The sequence below is a fragment of the Podarcis erhardii genome, assembly GCF_964252035.2.
Source record: "Podarcis erhardii genome assembly, chromosome: 16".
Taxonomy (NCBI): Eukaryota; Metazoa; Chordata; class Lepidosauria; order Squamata; family Lacertidae; genus Podarcis; species Podarcis erhardii.
The window spans coordinates 15,670,414-15,692,022 of NC_138514.1; the positions used below are offsets into that span (position 1 = coordinate 15,670,414).

Consider the following 21,609-nt stretch of genomic DNA (forward strand, 5'->3'; position numbering starts at 1 on the left):
TTGTCCAGCCATTAAAATCAGCCTCAGAGGGCTAGTCTCTGGTGACCACACATGTGGCCTTGTCTGTTGTAGCACTCTCAGCTTTGGAACCCCTCGCCAAGAGAATTTCTCCCAGTGCCACCCTCCTTAGTGTTCCAGCACCAGCAGCAAATATTTTATATTCACCCAGGTCTTTTATAGCCTTGATTCTGTTTTTATGATGGATATTATATATATATATTGTTTTTTTTAGTGCCTGCTGTAATGTCTTTGTTAGCTTGGGTCTTTATTCTATTCTTGGGGGTTTATATGCAAGCTGATCTGAAGACCATGGCTGAAGAGTGGTATTAAGTAGTTCTCCACCCACACTGCTCAGAGTTTCTCCTTTCTCGATGAGCTGCTTTTTAGTGAAAACCAAGCAACTTGTCAGGAAAGACATGCAATGACATGGAGTTGGACCATCTCTCCATAAGTAGGTTGCTAAACAGCAGCCTTTGACTGGACACTGTATTCAGTGCCCAAGTGGAGAACCCTTATATTTATATACATTTGCCGCTTCAATTCTTTCAGTTCCAATTTTTGCATTTAAGTTCCGGTTCCTACTGGAGGAACCAGATCCAACTGCTGATTGACACTGGAAAGGACTGTAGCTTTCCAGTAGAGTGTGTGTTTTGCATGCAGAAGGTTCCAGGTTCAATCTCTGCATCTTCAGGTAGGGCTGGGGAGTCTCCTCCTTGAAGCCTTGGAGAGCCACTGTCACTCAGTGTAGACAAAATCCTGAGATAGATGGATTAAAGTAGCTTCCTCAGTTCCTGTTGCTTCAATAAGTGCACATTCTCTACCGCTCTGACCCAGGAGAGTTCCTGGGACTCTCGGTTTTCTTTCCCAGCTTCCAAAGGCTGCAAAACCCCCAGAACATTGCCTTCATTAGTGTCCTGAACATTGTTCATGCCTCAAAAGTGGTGGTGCATCTTTTTTCAATGGCTCCTAGCCCCATGATCTCATGGCGGTGGTATCCACCTGTATTGTATGTGAATCCTCTTGCATTCTCAGTAGCCTTGAATTGCATTAAATATATGGATATCAATTTATATAGGAAGCCCACTCCAGGATTGAGGACTGCTGTCCAATGGGGTCCTGTGGAGTTCATGGGGATCCCCACAGGACTTGCCAGTAGCTGCAGAGGACAACCATCCTCCCCAACCCCAAACACACAAACATTGCTTCCAAAGCATGAGTTCTTTTCTGGAGCAGTATCAGAACCAACGATGGTGGCTTCTGGGAGCCAATAAGTGCCTTTTTGTTTGCTTGTTTTAAAGACAAGGGGACCCAAGGCAGAGCATCAACAGTGGGCCCTGCTTAGGATACTGTGCTAACCTGGCTCACCTGGCTGAGGACGATGGAGGTTCTAGACCAGGCATAGGCAAACTCGGCCCTCCAGATGTTTTGGGACTACAACTCCCAACATCCCTGACCACTGGTCCTGTTAGCTAGGGATAATGGGAGTTGTAGTCCCAAAACATCTGGAGGGCCAAGTTTGCCTATGCCTGTTCTAGACTGACAATATCTGGGGACCCAAGGTTGGAGAATGCTGCCTGAAAAGCTATGTGCTTTTCCTGTGTTTGCAGCTGAGTGCCCATGTTTCTTTGGCTCTTGTTTTTAAATTTTTGCTTCCTATCAGAAAACTCGGCTGAGTGTGTCTGCTGGACCACAGCCTTGTGGAAACTCCATGGGTGGCCCTCTCTGCAGAAGGGGAGATGTGGAGGAGGTGTGTGGTTGTATTTGCAGATACCCTTATATACAGCCTAATCCCTTTCCTTCCCCCCGGTTCCCATTTTTATCAGTGCAAACAGTTAACACAAAACTGAAACAGCCAAATCGAACAGCGATGAAAAGAGGAGACATGGCTGTAATTTTCCCTCTGTGGCATCTTTTTGTAAACACTTTCTCCCTTCCAACCCCCATTCCAGAAGTAAAATAGATATTCTTAAGTATGTGTTCAGTCCAAGATCTAAGCTGACAGCTGATTTAACTTTTATTAGGATAAGTGAGCTTAAGCTAGAGATCTGTTGTTTTTTGTCCTAAGTTGGCACAAATCATCGTAAAGGAAGCCATGAAACCTGATTTCCGTGTTGTATTATATATATATATTTATATATAAAAGAACAAGGGAGTTAATTTTTCTTTTGCAAATTATTGCGGCGATTTATTCATTTTCAAATTTGAACCTAAAACCAGCATGCATAATTTTTTGCTCATTTTCCATTTTTATGCAGGTCCCCCTGCAGAGCCACAAAGGGCCTGCGTACGTTCGCCTGTGGTTCTGTCTCTGATAGAACAACATATTTATAGCCTGATATAAATAAAATCAGAAGGTTCCTATAAAAGTCTGTTTATTACTGCAGTACAAAGTTAGAAAAGGCTTAAGGTTTCGGCTCCTTGGCTCTCACATACTGCAATGAATATTTTATAGGGAAGGAAATACTTAGCGTCTGAATCTTTTTATAGTGCCGCTGCTGCTGTTCATATGGCTGGTAACCTTCCAGAACGTGCGCTTTGCATCACAACAGCGCCTTTCGAAAAACATCTGGACAAACACATATATGTGAGTCCATAGCAAATGCTGCTGCTTTTGTGTGTCTAGGGGGATATGCAACCAGTTCAGCTTTAGAGTTGACAGTCGGCCTGTTTCATTTCCAAATCATCCAGTAAGCTACCTCCTTATTATGGTCCTGAGCATCTGGGCGTTCCCTTGGTGCATAGATGATGTTTTGGATTCTTCCAGGGCATAGCTGTCAGCTTTTCCCTTTTCTTGCGAGGAATCCTATTTGGAATAAGGGAATTTCCATTAAAAAAAGGAAAACGTTGACAGCTATGATCCAGGGGCTGCTAGTCCAACCAGCATCTTTCAATGATATATCAAGATCTAGCAGCAAGGGGTTGTAATAGAAAGGCAGGTTCCTCTCATCCTGGGAAGAACATGAGAAGAGCCTGCTGGGGCAGTCCAGTGGTTCATCTACAGATGTCCATCATCTTGTTCTTAGGTTCGGTGGAAAACTGGCAAGCAGGACCTGAGCACAAGAGGACTCTCCTCTCCTTTGGTTTCCAGCAACTGGCATTCAGAAGCATTGCTGCCTCTGAACATGGAGGCAGATCATAGCCACCATGGCTGGTTGCCATGGGTAGCCACCTGCTGCATGCATTTGTCCAATTCTCTTTTAAAACCACCCAAGTTTGGAGCCATCGCTGCCTCCTGTGGAAGTGAGTTCCACAGTTTAAATATCTGCTGCATGGTGAAATGTACGTTTTCTGGTCTGTCATCATAGCACCCAGCTGAAAGGATGGGAAGTCTATTAGGAAGAGGCATATGCCTTCCTTGTTGGAAAGCCAGCAGAGATGTTCTGCAGCGTTGGTAGGGATCCACACCGACTGAGCTGAACTTTGCAGTTCTGTAATAGTAGGTTAAACCACAGAGCCTAGGACTTGCCGATCAGAAGGTCGGCGGTTCAAATCCTCACGACGGGGTGAGCCCCCGTTGCTCGGTCCCAGCTTCTGCCAACCTAGCAGTTCAAAAGCACGTCAAAGTGCAAGTAGATAAATAGGTACCACTGGGGTGGGAAGGTAAACGCCGTTTCCGTGCACTGCTCTGGTTCGCCAGAAGCAGCTTAGTCATGCTGGCCACATGACCCGGAAGCTATACGCCGGGTCCCTCGGCCAATAAAGTGAGATGAGCGCCGCAACCCCAGAGTCGGTCACGACTGGACCTAATGGTCAGGGGTCCCTTTACCTTTACCTTTTAATAGTACATCAAGCCTATTTTTGTCTACACTGGGTTGGAAGAGATGACCCTCCAGTCTCGATTGTTGAGGAGACCTTATCTGCAGGGATGCAAGAGTGACTGGTCACAGATTCACACTGAGTCGTGCAAAATTCCTCATCTGCTTCATAATTCAACCATCCAAAAGAATGACCTTCTAAACTCCTAGTTGGAAGGCTGCCTTATTCCAGGTCATTTGTATATCTAGCTTAGTGTTGTCTGCCCTGACTGGCAGCAGCTATCCAGGGCATTGGACAAGGGAAGATTTCCTCCAGCTCTTGCAACCTGTTCCTTAACCCTCTCCCCAGACACTGGAGATGCCAGAAATTGACCTTAAAACCTTCTCTACATCTGCTGTTGCCACAGTGAAGATATAACTCTACTACAGCCCTTTCCAAACCTCGTGCCTCCCTCAGGTTTTGCAATACAGCTCCCACCAGGCTCAGTTATTATGGCCATGCTGGCTGGACTTGATGGAAGTTGTAGTCATGGTGGGCACCAGGTTGGGGTTTGCTGCTTGACTGTGCATCAAACTGAACCAATAGTCAGTTCCCCTTTCTAGGAACCCTGGAATCTTTGGCTCAGAAAGTCGAGGCTCTCTGGCACGATATTTTTAAGCAACCTTCACAAATGAAAGTTTCTGGAGTTTATGGAGAGAAGACGTTGCAGCAGTTGAGTTGCTTTTGTCACGTTGGATGTAACCGTCTAGTCCAGTGTTTCCCAACCTTGTGCCTCCAGCTGTTTTTGGACTACAATTCCCATCATCCCTTGCCACTGGTCTTGCTAGTCAGGGATGATGGGAGTTGTAGTTCAAAAACAGCTGGAGGCACAAGGTTGGGAAACACTGGTCTAGTCTTTGCAGTGTCTAAACGACAAGAGGAAGGTGGGTGTAGCAGCGATGGCAGTAATCGCCCTTCAATTGCTACCAAAAATTGCAAGAGGTGAAGGAATAGACAGGATCCCTTGCGTTGGAAGGCTCAAGAGGCGCACACCTTGGATTGCAGCTGCTGCGTTAGATTCCCCAAGTAACTACTTAGGATCCTAAGCACTGAGGTGGCAAGTCTGCCCCCCCCCACTGCCCCCATCTGCGTTTAGCGGCAAATGTTGGAAAGGATTAGTCAGTTGGCTGTAAAATTAACTAGTCCGACAGGTATTTAGTATAACGATGGTGACCAAATCTGTCAGTTGCCAAATAAACTCCCCCCTCTCCCTCCCTCCTTAACACCCCATGCCCCCCCAGTAGCTCTATGCGCCTCACGAAGCCTGTGCTCGAGCCCTGAAATGACAAAGCACCCTTTAGTTAATTGCACGACGGATCGCCCAGAGTTAAAAGTTCTGATTTATATGACTGTAGCTCTAACTGCTCAATAACCCAGGCCTGTAATCTACTTTCATTTCAAACAGAACGGTGATTTATGGGGCGGCATGCCGCTTTAGCTCAGAAATGAGGTGTTCAACATATGCTCTGTTGACATAAATTTGGAATTTATTGCTCTTGTCAAAACTGCCTGTTGGACAAAGGTGCGTATTAAGGCAATAAATGACCGGGAATAGTTTTCTGTCAAATTTCCTAACCATTGTATTCAGTCTGTTTGAGGAGTTGGAGTAGAATTATACACATACTTTCGTTTAAAATTTAAAAAAAATCAAATGTCCTAAAATCTGTACTTCTTTTGGTTTTGCCGAGTCTGCCTGAAGGAAGAGAATCTTTGTGCAAACTCTCAGGCCCTTCTGAATGCCAACTCAGAGTTTTATGCCCTTCCCCCTTCGGAGCAAAGCACCCTTTTCTTCCTCATTAAACAAGAAAAGGGGAGAAAGGAGGAGGGGCGGTTGGAGGGGGAGCTTGTTAAATAAATATACTATAAAAGGTGTTTTTATTTGCAGCTTTTAAAAAAGGCAGGAGAGTTTAGGGTATTGGGCTGCAAACAAGTACTGTTTGGTTTACAGTGGGTTAAAAGTTGTCACCTATTGTATGCATTTATAAAAATAAAAGCTAGTTTTACAAACTGGCTTTCAACCCTAACAAGGGCCCCACAGAGCAGTGTACAGAAAACAGAGATGGGAGGAGAAATTTGACTCAGTTCACATGTAAAGACCAATCTAACAAATTCAAACTTTTAGGAAACACTATGCGAACCCGAAATGTGAACATCCATTGAATTTTGCACTGTTCTAATTTTGCATTGCAGCTTTCAAGTCAAGCGATGTACAATAATGCACATACCAGGGGGATCTGTGTATTAAATTGAATATATTATTGAAAATAGCATACAGAATGCATTTTATTAGGGAGAACATGTAAATATTAGGGGAAATCTGGTTTGGAAAAATGTGTGTATTTGGTAAAATTGCATACAAAAATGTGTATATTAAGAGAGAAATTTCCCTAAAAATGCTGATGGAATTTTCATGAGGACTTAAAAACAATAATAATGTACAAAATTATGTGGAAATGTGGAGAACTCAAGAGTGGGAAAAGGAGAAAACAAAAGAAACCGAAATTCACCCATCCCTAAGAGAAAAAGAAACACCAAAGAAAACAGGATGTTTGGTATATCTCTTTGGAAAGAAAGGTCAATAAAGTGGGACAAATGAATGTCCAATTTTCATTGGCCAAAGTAATAGGCCAGGAACCTAGAAAGGCCGGTCAGGGGTGATTTTAGCTTTCCAGGTGCCACCAACATCTATTGCACAACACGGAAAATTCTGAGGTGCCAGCTTCTGATTTCTTGGGGCCTGCATAGTCAGCTAGTCTCAGTTTGTTTCACTAATGCAAGGAATTTTGGTTTTAAAGGCCAGCAGCAAACTGCAGGCCACTTCTAGACTGGGAACTTCACCAAAGATTTGCATCAGTTTTCTTTTAGATATCTTTCAAAAACTGGACCATTCAGACAGGCCACTTTTTGTAACCAGCCAGTTTTATTGACATTCCCTTTATGCTTTTAGCAACAGTGCTGCTGCTGCTGTTGTTGTAGTATTAATGTTCATGTTGTACACTGCCTTGCTACATTTCCTATAAAAGTGTGGCTCATAAATATGTAAATAAACACATTTTTGCACAAATGGGGAAAGCCACCGCTATTCTGACACAGGATTGAGAGGGCAGCAAGAGCTCACACTTCCCGTGTGATGGACCAAGTTGGCTCGTCTTAGAAATTGCCCGTGACTCTGACACTTACTGGATGGGAAATGTTTTGCTTTGGGGGGTTGTCTCAAGCAAAAATAGAGAATGCTTTGACTCTGGCTTGCAAACAGGTGGCCGTGGGGAAGTGACCTTTGTATAGCTGCATTCATAATCTGCTTTGTCCATAGTACACACATCAGGTTCTAAGAACAAATGCAGCATAAATTTTATATTATCCAAAGGAGAGAAAAAAAGGTTATACAGTGGTACCTCGGGTTAAGTACTTAATTCGTTCCGGAGGTCTGTTCTTAACCTGAAACTGTTCTTAACCTGAAGCACTGCTTTAGCTAATGGGGCCTCCTGCTGCTGCCACGCCGCCGGAGCACAATTTCTGTTCTCATCCTGAAGCAAAGTTCTTAACCCGAGGTACTATTTCTGGGTTAGCAGAGTCTGCAACCTGAAGCGTATGTAACCTGAGGTGCCACTGTATCTATAAACCCTCTTCATTAATGCCTGGAATTTCAGGTATTTCGGGAGCATCCCCAGTGATCCCCTTTTCTCTCCCCCCCCCCATTTTAAGAGGGGCATTATATAGTAGTAGTATTTTTATTTGGAATTTAAGAAGCTCACTGGAAGAGCATCTGCTTAGCATGCAGTTGGTTCCCAGGTTCAGTTTCTGACATCTCCAAGTCGGACTGGGATTGTTTCCAGCCAGAAACCTAGGAGAGCTACTCCAGGAGTTGTCAATCTCTGTTTTCTTTTTTAACTTAGGAACATGAGAATCTGACTTATACTGAGTCAGACCATCTGTCCCTCTAAGCTCTGGATTGTCCACACTGGTATCAATTTGGTACAGTTTCAGTCAGGGGACATCCCCATCCCTATTTGAAGATTCTGCCAGGGATGGAACTTTCTGCAGGCAAAGCAGGTGTCCCGCCACCAGCGACCCTCTTGTGTAATTCTAGAATTCCGGGTCACTCAATGAAATGTATTGGTGGTTGCTTCAGAAATGGACAGGTCTCCCACCCACTGAAAAATGTGTACAAAAGTGAGTGTATTAGGTGAAAATGTACCCCCAAATGCATATACTGGTGAAAAGAACACCATGTCAGAATAATTGAAGGTGGAAGTTTCTTCCATTTCTAAAGAAGTCCATGGAAGTTAGATTCCCATGCCTGCTGGATAGCTCACTTGGTTAGAGCGTGGTGCTGATAACGCCGAGGTTATGGGTTTGATCCCCACAAGGGACCTCTGCAAATTCCTGCATTGTAGGGAATTGGACTAGATGATCCTCAGGGTCCCTTCTGATTCTATGGTTATATGAGATATATGAGAAGGCTGCCTTGGGGTGGTGGCGTATGCCTTTGGGGAGTAGGTGCTGGGGTGAAAAATGTGTGTTGCCTTTCCAGGAGGTTAGGCACTCCATGTGGGAAGCCTCTGTAGGCCTGACCTAGCCAGGCTGCCCTTACGTTCAATGTCCCTCCATCCTGGGTTAGCAACTGCTGCCGCAGCAGCGCCTGAGTAGTAGCAGTTGCTCTGGCTTGGCTGGAACAAAGGCCCGAGTGAGCAGTGTGGCCTTGTATGTGAGCCTTTCTCCTCTCCGCCCCCCCTGCTGTTCCTGTGTGCGGGTGGATTCGGCCTGCGTTGACAAATGCCCGCGCACACCCTTTGTACACACACAAACATAAAATTCTCCCCGAGTGGTGCCGAATCACTTGCCACCAATCCCCTTTGCCTTTTCACACAAAGCACCCCATTGGGAAAACTCATAATTTTTACACCACACAGTCCTGACTGGTCAGTGCTGGAATTACGGTCTCTTTGAAGTGCTGCTTTTTTTTGTGCAGGAGATTTTACAGGCCTTTTTAATTACCTACTGCTTGCGAGAGGCCCCCTGCTTTCCAGTCCAGTGTCTGATTGTTTGTTCTTTCCAGTGGCCTTTGCGGAAGGCAGGAGTACAGCAATTCTCTCCCCCCACAAACTCCAGTCTTCCTCAATAGTTTAAAAAGGGGTGGGGACAAAGCCCTTGTCAATTCTGCTTCAAGCTCGCTGTTCAGAGATAACTTCTCTCATGAGTAGGTCATCTTTGCAAGCCACCATCTATGATTGGGGCTCTGGCTTACTTAAATATTCCCAGAGTTGGAGTAAAGTCCATCCAGTTTCTTGAAGCCAACTGCCCACCACAAATTCGTTGGTATGGGCTCCGCAGGAAGAGTGAGGAAAGATGAACTTTCATGAGTACCACTGTCCAATTTTTAGCTGCTTGAAGGACTAGGTTCCTGGGTTGTTCCTAGTCCAGGTTTGTCGCCTTGGCAAACAAGGCCTATGGTATTGGCACTGTATCTTGGTAGCTGGTTTCTATTGTCTCACGTAGAAGACTATCCCAGCCCTTCTACCTGTGAGAAGAGATTCTAGGGTTCATACCTGAGACCCTCTGCATACAATTGGCACCTGCATAGAAAAAGGATGTATCACTGATGTATTCAACTGTAGGCATTGCCTCCCGCTTCGCAATCATATTTCAGGTGGAACCAAGGCTGTGGGTTGTTGTTGTTATTGTTATTTAGTTGTTTAGTCGTGTCCAGTTCTTCATGAACCCATGGACCACAGCACGCCAGACACTCCTGTCATCCACTGCCTCCTGCAGTTTGGTCCGAGAACACTGCCCAACCATCTCATCCTCTGCCGCCCCCCTTCTCCTTGTGCCCTCAATCTTTCCCAGCATCAGGGTCTTTTCCAGGGAATCTTCTCTTCTCATGAGGTGGCCAGAGTATTGGAGCCTCAGCCTCAGGATCTGTCCTTCCAGAGAGCACTCAGGGCTGATTTCCTTCAGAATGGAGAGGTTTGATCTTCTTGTGATATATATAATGTTACAGTAGAATGGATAATATCACTATTACTGCTTCTTCTCCCCTCCCCTCCACCCCTGTGGTGGCAGTTGAGGGAAGGTAGAGGCCACTCTGGGAGGTGGTTGGTGACAGTATTCAGAACCTGAATGAAGACCACTTAGCTCACATGACTTGGCTCTTTTTTTCAGTGAACTCTCTGAATGTTTTGATAAGTCAGTAGCTGTTTTCTAGCATGGCCCCCTTGACCCAGGATATGCTCAGCTGTGTGCAGTCTTGTCCCATGTGATCACATTCACAAAACCAGCATGCCAAAATTCAGTAGAAGCCTCAACCCTCTTCAGTTACCATATGGCCTTATGCTGAGTAAGACCATTGGTCCACCTAGCTCAGTATTGTCTACACTGACTGGCAGCAGCAGGACCCCCCCCCCAGCTGTACCTAGAGATGATGCCAGTTGAACCCAGTACCCTCTGCATGCAAAGGTTGACTTTGATATGAAGGTTTATAAGGAGGTATTTAAGTATGTGGACCGAGAACTCCCAGAAGTGCAAGCTGGATTTAGAAGAGGCAGAGGAACCAGAGACCAAATTGCAAACATGCGCTGGATTATGGAGAAAGCTAGAGAGTTCCAGAAAGACATCTACTTCTGCTTCATTGACTATGCAAAAGCCTTTGACTGTGTCGACCACAGCAAACTATGGCAAGCTCTTAAAGAAATGGGAGTGCCTGATCACCTCATCTGTCTCCTGAGAAATCTCTATGTGGGACAAGAAGCTACAGTTAGAACTGGATATGGAACAACTGATTGGTTCAAAATTGGGAAAGGAGTACGACAAGGCTGTATATTGTCTCCCTGCTTATTTAACTTATATGCAGAATTCATCATGCGAAAGGCTGGGCTGGATGAATCCGAAGCCGGAATTAAGATTGCTGGAAGAAATATCAACAACCTCAGATATGCAGATGACACAACATTGATGGCAGAAAGTGAGGAGGAATTAAAGAACCTTTTATTGAGGGTGAAAGAGGAGAGCGCAAAATATGGTCTGAAGCTCAACATCAAAAAAACGAAGATCATGGCCACTGGGCCCATCACCTCCTGGCAAATAGAAGGAGAAGAAATGGAGGCAGTGAGAGATTTTATTTTCTTGGGCTCCATGATCACTGCAGATGGTGACAGCAGTCATGAAATTAAAAGACGCCTGCTCCTTGGGAGAAAGGCGATGGCAAACCTAGACAGCATCTTAAAAAGCAGAGACATCACCTTGCCAACAAAGGTCCGTATAGTTAAAGCCATGGTTTTCCCAGTAGTGATGTATGGAAGTGAGAGCTGGACCATAAAGAAGGCTGATCGCCGAAGAATTGATGCTTTTGAATTATGATGCTGGAGGAGACTCTTGAGAGTCCCATGGACTGCAAGAAGATCAAACACATCCATTCTTAAGGAAATCAGCCCTGAGTGGTCACTGGAAGGACAGATCCTGAAGCTGAGGCTCCAATACTTTGGCCATCTCATGAGAAGAGAAGACTCCCTGGAAAAGACCCTAATGTTGGGAAAGATTGAGGGCACAAGGAGAAGGGGATGACAGAGGACGAGATGGTTGGACAGTGTTCTCGAAGCCACAAACATGAGTCTGACCAAACTGCGGGAGGCAGTGGAAGACAAAAGTGCCTGGCGTGCTCTGGTCCATGGGCTCACGAAGAGTCGGACACGACTAAACAACTAAACAACAACAACAAGTATTACTCCTAGAGCTTTGCTTGATAAATATACATGTATGACGGGCTTGATAAAAACATACCTTTCTGACTCTCCCCCTTTAAGATTGGGCCATGTGCAAGCCATAGCAATCTGCTGTGCTGTTAGGAAAAAGACTCCCAAATTTCCAACTGCTAGAACAATGGCAGGCACAGCTTGTAGATGGGTGGCTTGCTAGTTTGGGGCTGATTTATTTGTGTCAGCCTGTTCAGCACCAGTCCAGCAGAATTGTCTTCACCTGTGCATTCGTATTAACCTGTGGCACAAACCTCCCCAGGAGGATCACTTGCGTTCTCTTGAAGCAGAAGGAGATTTCCACGGTGTGTGTCTCCCTCCATAATCCCTTCTGCACCACATTGTGGCTTTACTTTGCTTAGAGTGACATTTATTTACTTATTCAGGATGCACAAGAGATTAGGAATTTATGATGTCAGTCAGATTTCAAATATTAAAAACTGCAGATCATTTTTCTGGACTGTGCCATTTTGGGAGTGTATAATTGGGAATCAATACCCACATACTTTGAATGTGTTTTCGTGGGTCTCTCCCCCCCCTCCATTCCTTCTTTCTTAAAAGCACAAATTTAGTGAAAATGGTCGACTTGTCTATTGATCTTTCTCTTTCAGATCTTAACAGCGTGGATGGCTATAATACCTTGCTTACATCTGCAAGGGTTTTCCTTTTTTTTTCTTATGTGTGTGGCAATAAAATAGCCTTAATCCACTGAGCATAAATAGAACATTTCAATCATATTTCGCTACCAGGAGCCTGAGAGATAAAGTGCTTTAAAGACCTTGCTGAAAGAGACTGTATAAGATTGGCTACGATAACATCATGCTATAAGCAGGTGCCAAATGGAAAACTTTTGTTCCTGCTGAAATTTGTTGATAGAGATATTTCAAATAAATGACTTGCCGAAAGCCAAAGCACTGTTATTTTTTTAAAAAAAAAACAAAAAACAAAGACTTGGTTATGTAACCAATGGAAGGGTTGGGACACCGAGTTTGATTGCCATGTAGATCTGTAGGTGAGCTGTTGGGTATAGTAAGATTAATGTGTTCTTTTGTCATTTCTGACACCCTGTTCAAATGCCTTGCTTGGGGCAGTGGGAGGGAGCAGGGAAGAGGAGCCTGCAAACACTCTACTGGGATTGTGGTTCTCTTCTAACATGCGTGTGTCCTTCAGTATGGCTCTTCAGAACAGCACATTCAGCCCTTGTGGGATGTCATGCAGCTCTGAAAATGTGGGGCAATGTTGTGTCTTCTCCAAAATGACATGCTTACACCTTGTCCCAGTGTAAGGAAGCAGCGATTTCTCTCTACCCTGACTTTGTTGCAAGCAGCACTGTTTCCGTTCCACCACAGTTTGGCTTCCACAAAAGACTGCATCATTTGTCTCACTATCCATCATGGTTAAAACAAAAATAATTAATTACAGGCAACGCCCCGTTTGTGTGGGGGTTGCGTTGCGGGTCATTGCACTCTTATGTGAAATTGTGTGAAATCAGAATCCATTGGAAAAGCCTGCAAACACTCTATTCTGCCCCCGCTCCATCCCTGTCCCACCCTTTTAGTGACGTTTCAGTGATGTCTTTATGAAGTTTCTGGGTCATTTCCAGGTTTGGTCCTGTGCGTGTGTGTGCAATCACACACATATCGGTTGCAGCTAAAATGGGAGTTGCCTGTGTGTAATTAATTTCAATGGAAGGGAAACATCAGAAACAATGCAGAAAATAATGTAATTATTTATGGAAGATTTGCAAACTCAACAAGATGAATATGACCACTGCTCATATTTCCTTGTGTGATTTCCATTCCTGACTTCAGACGACTTGTGGCAATTTCTGCTGCTATTCCCATTTCTGACCGAATTCTCTACCTGGTATCCAGCCAAAATGGGGCACAGGGGCTCAAAAGTGAGGTAGTTTAGATCCTCGGTCCTGTATACCTGAAGGAGCATCTCCACCCCCATCGTTCACCCCAAACACTGAGATCCAGCGCCAAGGGCCTTCTGGCGGTTCCCTCATTGCAAGAAGTGAGGTTATAGGGAACCAGACAGAGGGCCTTCTCGGTAGTGGCGCCTGCCCTGTGAAATGCCCTCCCATCAGATGTGAAGGAAATAAGCAGCTATCCTATCTTTAAAAGACATCTGAAGGCAGCCCTGTTTACGGAAGTTTTAAATATTTAATACTGTATTGTTTTAACACTCGATGGGAGCTGCCCAGAGTGGCTAGGGAAATTCAGCCAGATGGGCGGAGCTTAAATAATAAATTATAATTATAATTATAATTATTCCCTTGCATATGTCCAGCAGTGTTGGTGATTCATAGTATTTACTTTTTTCAGCTTTTTAACTGCAAGCTGTGGCAGCCAGTAGCACTGGAGGTCTCCCTTGCACCCAGAGGTCTCTGACCTGCCAAAGTATTCTCTCCCTCTTCCTGGGGCACTCTTGGAATCACACTGCATCATGGCCGCTGGACGGCACCACCATTGCCACTGGAAGTAGCAAGTATAAGTGCAAAGAAGTGGGAGCGGGGAAAATTAAATGAGGCACTTCCATGGCCACCAAAGGGAGGGTGCAAAAAGGTTGCAAAAAACTTTTTGGAGATGGACAACTGTGTCTCCTAGTTTTGCCACCTGTGAACAGAGGGGCAAATTTTGCAGGTGGGTATGAGGGCATTTCAGCTGAGGGCTGCTTAAACCTGAGCATTTTAGCATTTAACTTGCACACCTATTGGCAGTGGATGGGCCATCAAGGAGCTTCAACCTGTTTGATTGTTTTATATGCAGAAGACCGTTCAATCCATTTCAGGGTCAAAACCATCTTGGCTTGAAGTGGTTAATCCCCCCGGTGCAAAAATGTGGGATCAGGTTGTGCCCCCCATTATATTCTGCACTGTGCAACTAAACTTGTTCAGTCTTCCTTTCACTGCTACATGCTGCAAAGCACATTTACATTTAGGCAGTGTTATTCTGTGGCAACATTCCCCGCCTTCTGGTTTTAGTGACCCTCTCCACTGTTAAAATGTGGGGGGAAAACCTGTGTGGGACTTTTAGTGCAGGGCTGAGGAACCCCAGACCTGGTGACCTCCCAAATCTGCCCTTGGGACTCTCTCTAGACCACACCCTCTATCTAAACCACACCCCTCACCTGCTTTGCTTTGTACCCCCATTGAGTGCCCCTAGGCAGCTGCTTTTCTTATAGTTCATGCCCCTTTGAGCCTCTTTGGGGAAGGGATTTGATTGACAGGGGGTGATACTCCATACAGTCTGTAGCTTAGCTGTGATTGGGTGGCTGTTTGCTCCATGTGTCTTTGTCATAGGGTTGTAGACGAATTTCAGTGATGGGAATTTAAAACCGATAGAAGTTGGGCAACTATTTCCTCCTCTGTCTTCTTGGGATCAATCCTGCTACTGCCCCATCTTGACATATATAGCTCAGCCTGCTAAATATCATTTGGGCCGTGAGACCAATGGCTCAAGAACTTCACCAGTTCACTCTTTGATGAGCAGCTGTTTTATAAAAGAGACAGTGCACACTCCCAACCAGAAAGGCCATGGATGGGTGCCTTTCATCACCTGTCTTGGGAAGTGTCTAGATTCACAGCCCTGGGTTAGGAGTAGAGATGGAAGCAGGAAAATAAATCTCCCAGGATGTTGATTAAGTACCTTTTCCTCTTCATCCCCCACCCGCCCCGCTTCCAATCATTCTGTTGGCATTTCTGCCCTTCCTTAACTCATATATTGCTGTTTCTTCTCACCAGTTGTTTCCACATTTTTTTTATATACCGGTAAATCTAAAAAGCACTTCATGACTCCTCTTCTCAGCAGCCCCTACTAGCCACCATGAGAGGTGGTCCATCAGTAGATTGGGGGTGGTGGGGTGGGGTGGAAACATGTTTAAAATTATAGCATCAACCTGTCTGTGGCTATTCCATTCCGGTCATTAAAAGCACCCATTATACAGTTGCAGAACTGAGGCTGGGTTGAGCAAGGCTACAACAAAAACCCACCTATCACACGTCACATCAGCCCAGGTGTATGAGAGATGGTTTTTTTTGTTGTCTGTGAGCATGCTCACGTCTTTTAGAACCTTATTTGGTTGTATGTATAAATACTTCAGGAGAAGTCTTGAATCCTTTTTTTTTTTTACAACAAGCCTATGCGGTTGTTTAAAAATTCCCCTGCTTAACCCTTCCAGTTAAATATATTATATTTCCTGTGATTCTTAACTGATGAGAATCTGTCAGTAACAGTAGCTTTTGTGAAACATCCCCATGGGTTAAGGGCTGGTGTTTAAAAATAAATTCTTTCCACCCCGGCACTCAAAATCTCTGAGCATACCAAGAGGACTCACTTTCCACCCATCTTTTGCCTTTCTGTAGGAAACTACACAGTGGGATGAAGACTTATGGGTGTGAATTGTGCGGGAAAAGATTCCTTGACAGCCTGCGGCTCCGGATGCACTTATTGGCTCATTCAGGTAAGTTTGGGAAAATGGGGGGAGGGGCATTCCTTCCCCCCATCCACTTTCCAGGTTCGTGGTATTTTAGCTTAATCAGGATTGGAATATACTGAAACTCTATCGTCATCATCCCCATCATATTGAGTGTAGAGCGTACAAGAAGATGAACACTTAGGACCAAAACAGATGTCAATGCATTTCATATTCTGTCACCCCCTCCTTATAAATAGTGACTGGTGTGTGTGTATGAGGCAGGACTTGTTTCAAAAGAGAGACAAAGTTGGGAGAAATGTGTATTTTAAAATTGGTTGCAAGCCTCTCAGTTTCCCATATCCCTTCATCATGGAGAACATTTGTTGTTTGTTGTTGTTTAGTCATTTAGTCATGTCCGACTCTTCGTGACCCCATGGAGCACACCAGGCACTTCTGTCTTCCACTGCCTCCCAAAGTTTGGTCAAACTCATGTTGGTAGCTTCAATAACACTGTCCAACCATCTCGTCCTCTGTCGCCCCCTTCTCCTTGTGCCCTCCATCTTTCCCAACATCAGGGTCTTTTCCAGGGAGTCTTCTCTTCTCACAAGGTGGCCAAAGTATTGGAGCCTCAGCTTCAGGATCTGTCCTTCCAGTGAGCACTCTATGTTCCATGGAGAACATAGAATGAATCAAATCACAGGTGTGTGTAAAACAAGGTTTCCCAAAGCCACCAAATTGAGCTGTTTGCTGATAGTTGGCCCTCTTTGCTGTTAACCTGTGACCCAGCTTGTTCCCTTTTCATCCCTGTGAAATATTACTCTGGTCTGCCTGTTGAGGATGCTTGTGTGATAACAGAAAGCTCACATACCTGGTCACCAGCCTGAGTTAGGTCTCAGTTTGTAAGAACAGAACAGCTTTTCTTATTTTGCATGGATTATCTTGTGTCTGCAGCTTGCTGTGTGGGCTTCTGGGGGTGAAGAGTGTGAGGTGGCGAGGTTATGGAGATAACCCTATAGAATCACAGAATTGTAGAGTTGGAAGGTACCCCAAGTCCTATCCTCTGCAGTGCAAGAATCACAGCTGAAGAATCCCAAACAGCTGGCCATCTAATCTCTATTTAAAAACCTCCAGTGAAAGAGAGTCCACCAGCCTCTTAAGTAGTCTGTTGCCCTGCCAAGCAGCAATCACCACCAGGAAGTTCTTCCTAATGTTTAGTCAGAATACATTGGTTCAGATCCTACCTTCAGGAGCAGCAGAAAACAGCTCCATCTTCAAAGTGACAAGCCCTTCAGATATTTCAAAATGGCTATCATATCACCCCCCATTAAGCACTCGGGTGGCATGGTAAGTTAGGCCAGTATTATTGTTGTTGTTGTTGTTGTTGTTGTTGTTGTTGTTGTTGTTGTTGTTATTATTATTATTATTTTAAAAAATAGTTTTGCAGTTTAAAAATTTACAATCAATTATCCAACAACCAACATAAAAACAAGATTCCAAAGAATCTCCTCCTCCCCTTTGTGGGTCTGTTTGTTAACCATTTCCTGCTGCATCTTTTATAATAATCCAAATCTTTTTCATCTTCATTATATCCAAAATTCAACTACAAGTGTTATTCCAATCCTACTAATGATTTTAGCTGTTTACGATGGTTTTTAAGATAAATTATGTAATTTTCCCATTCCTTATTAAAATTTTGGCCTTCCTGATCTCTGACTCTTCCGGTCATTTTTGCCGTTTTGGCATAGTCCACCAACTTAATCTGCCATTCTTCTCTGGCAGGGACTTTGTCTTCTTTCCATCTCTGGGCCATTAACATCCAGGCAGCTATGGTCACATACATAAATAGTCTTTTCTGCTCTGTTGGGATTTTGGCACTTGTAAGTTAGGCCAGTATTATCCCTGTATTGCAAAGACAGGCTTGGTCAAGAGAAAAATGGCAAAGCTTGCTCATGGCCAGCACAAAATTTAACCAACAGCTTTCTAGTCCATAGTGTGGTCTTGTGCCCACTTGACAACAGGCTACTAAATAATGGTAGCCATTGTGCTAGGACAAAGGACTGTTGGGTGCACAGAAGTTCAACTCCTTGGCCTCTAGAAGCTGTGGCCTCCCTCCCTCCTGAGAGTTCTCCATACACCAGAAACATACTTCTAAAGATTGCCATTGGAGTTAGGGACAGTGCTGGTTTAAATGCATACCAATTCAGACCATGAGCCACGCTTCAGACTTTGCCCTGTTGAAGAGTACAAACTACAATTTCTCAATGATTTCCCAGCCATTAAAGCCAATTGGTTACACTTTGTCAGAGGTCCTCAGAGCCAGGTCTTGTCATTCTGAATGGTTTTCTTTGGCTCCTTGATACTGCAGGTGCTTAAGCACAGCCCTGGAGCGGCAGACTTTGAATCCCAAGTGGCTGATTACTATTCCATCCTTCCAGGATGGACAGACATGGCTCCCCCTATTTCGCTCGTCTTTGTCTCCACCAATACGTTCTGCATTTCTGTGTATGTGTTGCGAAAGCTGCATTCTCCGAGCAACCACTGGAGTTGCATTAGTAAAACTGTTGCAGAATTAGGCACTCGCTTCCTGTAATGAATCTCACGAGTGGGCTCAAATTATGCAGCCTCCTTAATTAAATGGCTATCAAGGGGCTGGAATGCTAAGTGGGAGGCTTGGTATCCTGAAAGTTAATTCAGTCCCAAACTTACTTGCAGGAGGAACTCAGTGTGCAGCCATCCCATATACTCAGTTCTCTGAATGGTGCTCCTTATGTAGCTTATGTGTCCCAAGCTTTGCAGAAGGGGGGTGGTATTTAAGCAAGAGAACTGAAGTGGCAGCAGGACCGCCCAATCAGGACAGAGCATGCTCAGTGATGGCGGCATACCGCCTTGACTATTGTGGCTGGCTGGCTGGGAGTCTCTCTCACGCAATTTTGATGGTGTGGTGATTGTGGGGCTCAAAGGTTTGGACCCTTTCCTGAACGGACTCACCTCCTCACACATAAAGGCACAGAGCCTTTGTGCAGAGAGAGAGAGAAATCTGCCAGATTCTGTTTCTCTCAGTTTTTCATTTTTTTCTAATCTTAGAATCAGCATTTCACATTCATGCATTCATTAGGCATTCTTCTGTTAACATAAAAAAAATTCATCGTGAAAATTCATCATCATCTTGATTCTAACCCCATCCCCCAAGTTTTTGCATGCAGTTTTGACTAATGTACTTTTTTGCATTTTCTCTCAAAACAGTCAATTTTCATATACAAATGCATTTTTATGCCCCCTTTCTTCTAATATGTATACACATTTTTGCACATATCCGTTGGTTGGAAAACAGCATCGCAAAATTCGGAGAAGCGTAGATTTCAAAGGATTGCTGTGTTTTGGTTCTTGGTTCGAGATGCGCAGATTAGGTAAAAGGTAAAGGGACTCCTGACCATTAGGACAAGTCGTGGCTGACTCTGGGGTTGCAGCACTCATCTCGCTTTATTGGCCGAGGGAGCCGGCGTACAGCTTCCGGGTCATGTGGCCAGCATGATTAAGCCGCTTCTGGCGAACCAGAGCAGCGCACGGAAATGCTGTTTACCTTCCTGCCAGAGTGGTACCTATTTATCTACTTGCACTTTGACGTGTTTTTGAACCGCTAGGTTGGCAGGAGGCAGATTAGATAGTTTCTCATTAAAATTCAGAAAGCTAACGACCCCCCTCCTGCCCACCACAAATTTGTTCCTCATCCCCGACTGCTGTTCATTCATTCACCATATTATTTTTGAGTCCTAGCTACACAGCTGTCCCAGGAGAAAGGGGAAGGCAAGCCCTCTGCATCTCTCCCCTGGCTCGCTTGCTTAGAAGAGATAGGTGAACAGGTGATAGCAGCAAGAGACGGCAGCAGAAGCAAGGCCTGGGGGCTCCAAGGGTTGACTGTGGACTCACTGCTGCAGTGCGGACCTTGGCGATTGCCCAGTTATGCTGATTCCTGACACTAGCCTTGGACACAGATAGGGCTCTCCTACCATGTCCTAGTTGTTAGCTTCTGGAGTATTTACAGTCTGGTCCTCACTGTAAGCATGGGAAGGAAGCAACAGTTGCAGGGTGTTCACAGAGATTTGCATGTATTTATTTAACAAAATTTAGATACTGCTTGCTGGAACAAAAGACCTCTGAGTGGCTCACAACAGACGGTCTAAAATCTTCATTTAAAGCACCAGTTTAAAAGCAGGTTACATTTTGTAAAAAAAAAACCCCAACCCTTTAAATATAAAATAAAACCAGTAATTTTAAAACACTTTATAACTATTAAACTCCCATGTCAAAATTCTGTGCTAAAATTACATGCCTGGGTAGGCTTGATGGACCAAAAATGGTTTTGGAAGGTGCTGAAAACAACTCAGTCTCTCTTGCTGTCAAAGGGCAGAAGCTGAGCATGATGGGAAACTGCAGCCTTAGAAGAGAGGAAGCAAGGGAGATGCCTTGGTCCAATCTAGCTCTCTCTCCACTGAGAGGCAGTGGCTCTCCAGGGTTTCAGACGAGGGTCTGTGCAGCTTTACAGGAATAATAATAATAATAATAAAAATAATAATAATAATTTATTTGTACCCCACCCATCTGGCTGGGTCTTCCCAGCCACTCTGGGCAGCTTCCAACAAAGATTAAAAATACATTAAAATGTCACACATTAAAAACTTTCCTAAACAGGGCTGCCTTCAGCTGTCTTCTAAAAGTCAGATAGTTGTTTGTTTCCTTGACATCTGATTGGAGGGTGTTCCACAGGCTGGGTGCCACTACCGAGAAGGCCCTCTGCCTGGTTCCCAGTAACTGCTTCTCACAGTGAGGGAACTGCCAGAAAGCCCTCAGAGCTGGACCTCAGTGTCCAGGCAGAACGATGGGGGTGGAGATGCTCCTTCAGGTATACTGGGCCAAGGCCGTTTAGGGCTTTAAAGGTCAGCACCAACACTTTGAATTGTGCTCAGAAACATACTGGAAGCCAGGGATTGAAACAAATTCTGTGTGCAAGGCAGTTGCTCTACCACTGAGGAAGATTTTTAATGGTGAGCGCATGGTACGGTGCCAGGCCAATTTTAGAAATATAGGAATATATTCCAAGGGAAGCTTTGTCCCTCCAGCAGAGCTCCACATTTCCACCCAGCGAAAACTTCTCTGTAGGTATAAAAAGAACTTTCAACCTACGTTTGAGGGTGATAAGAGGGTGGGCAAAAGTCTGTTCCTTCTTTCAGTTTTTCCTGGAGCCAGGTGGGTTAATTCTGACAGGTGACAAAATATGCCAGGGTTGCTGAAGCTCCATGTGTTCCCTGGGACATTTTTCGGAATGGGGGATGTCAGTTGCCACAATAAATTGTGTGTGTGTGGGGGGGGAGATTTCAGTTGTGTTGTGGAGAGGTTAATTCAGGGACATTTGACCTCCTGAAATTAAGCCCTACCTCTGAAAATAATCGGAATGTAGTTGTCCACTTTTATATCCTGTTTATAGGGCCAAAAAATTATGGAGAGGAAGTATATGGTTTCAGCACAAATGCAAATCTATCTATAATTTATCTATATCTATCTATCATCTATCTATATCTATAGCTATAGCTATAGCTATAGCTATAGCTATCTATCTATCATCTACATCTATATCTATAGCTATAGC

At 44.6% G+C, this 21,609-nt stretch overlaps 1 protein-coding gene across 3 annotated transcripts in view; it reads left to right on the forward strand.

Annotated features, from left to right (window-relative positions):
* The window catches only part of ZBTB16 (zinc finger and BTB domain containing 16), a 190,278-nt gene that overhangs the window by 67,703 nt on the left and 100,966 nt on the right, over window positions 1–21,609 (forward strand). For all 3 annotated transcript variants that reach the window (XM_081844388.1, XM_081844389.1, XM_081844387.1), the window contains exon 3: window positions 15,913–16,010. In XM_081844388.1, the coding sequence (XP_081700514.1) occupies window positions 15,913–16,010 (98 nt within the window). The remainder of the gene's footprint in view (window positions 1–15,912; window positions 16,011–21,609) is intronic.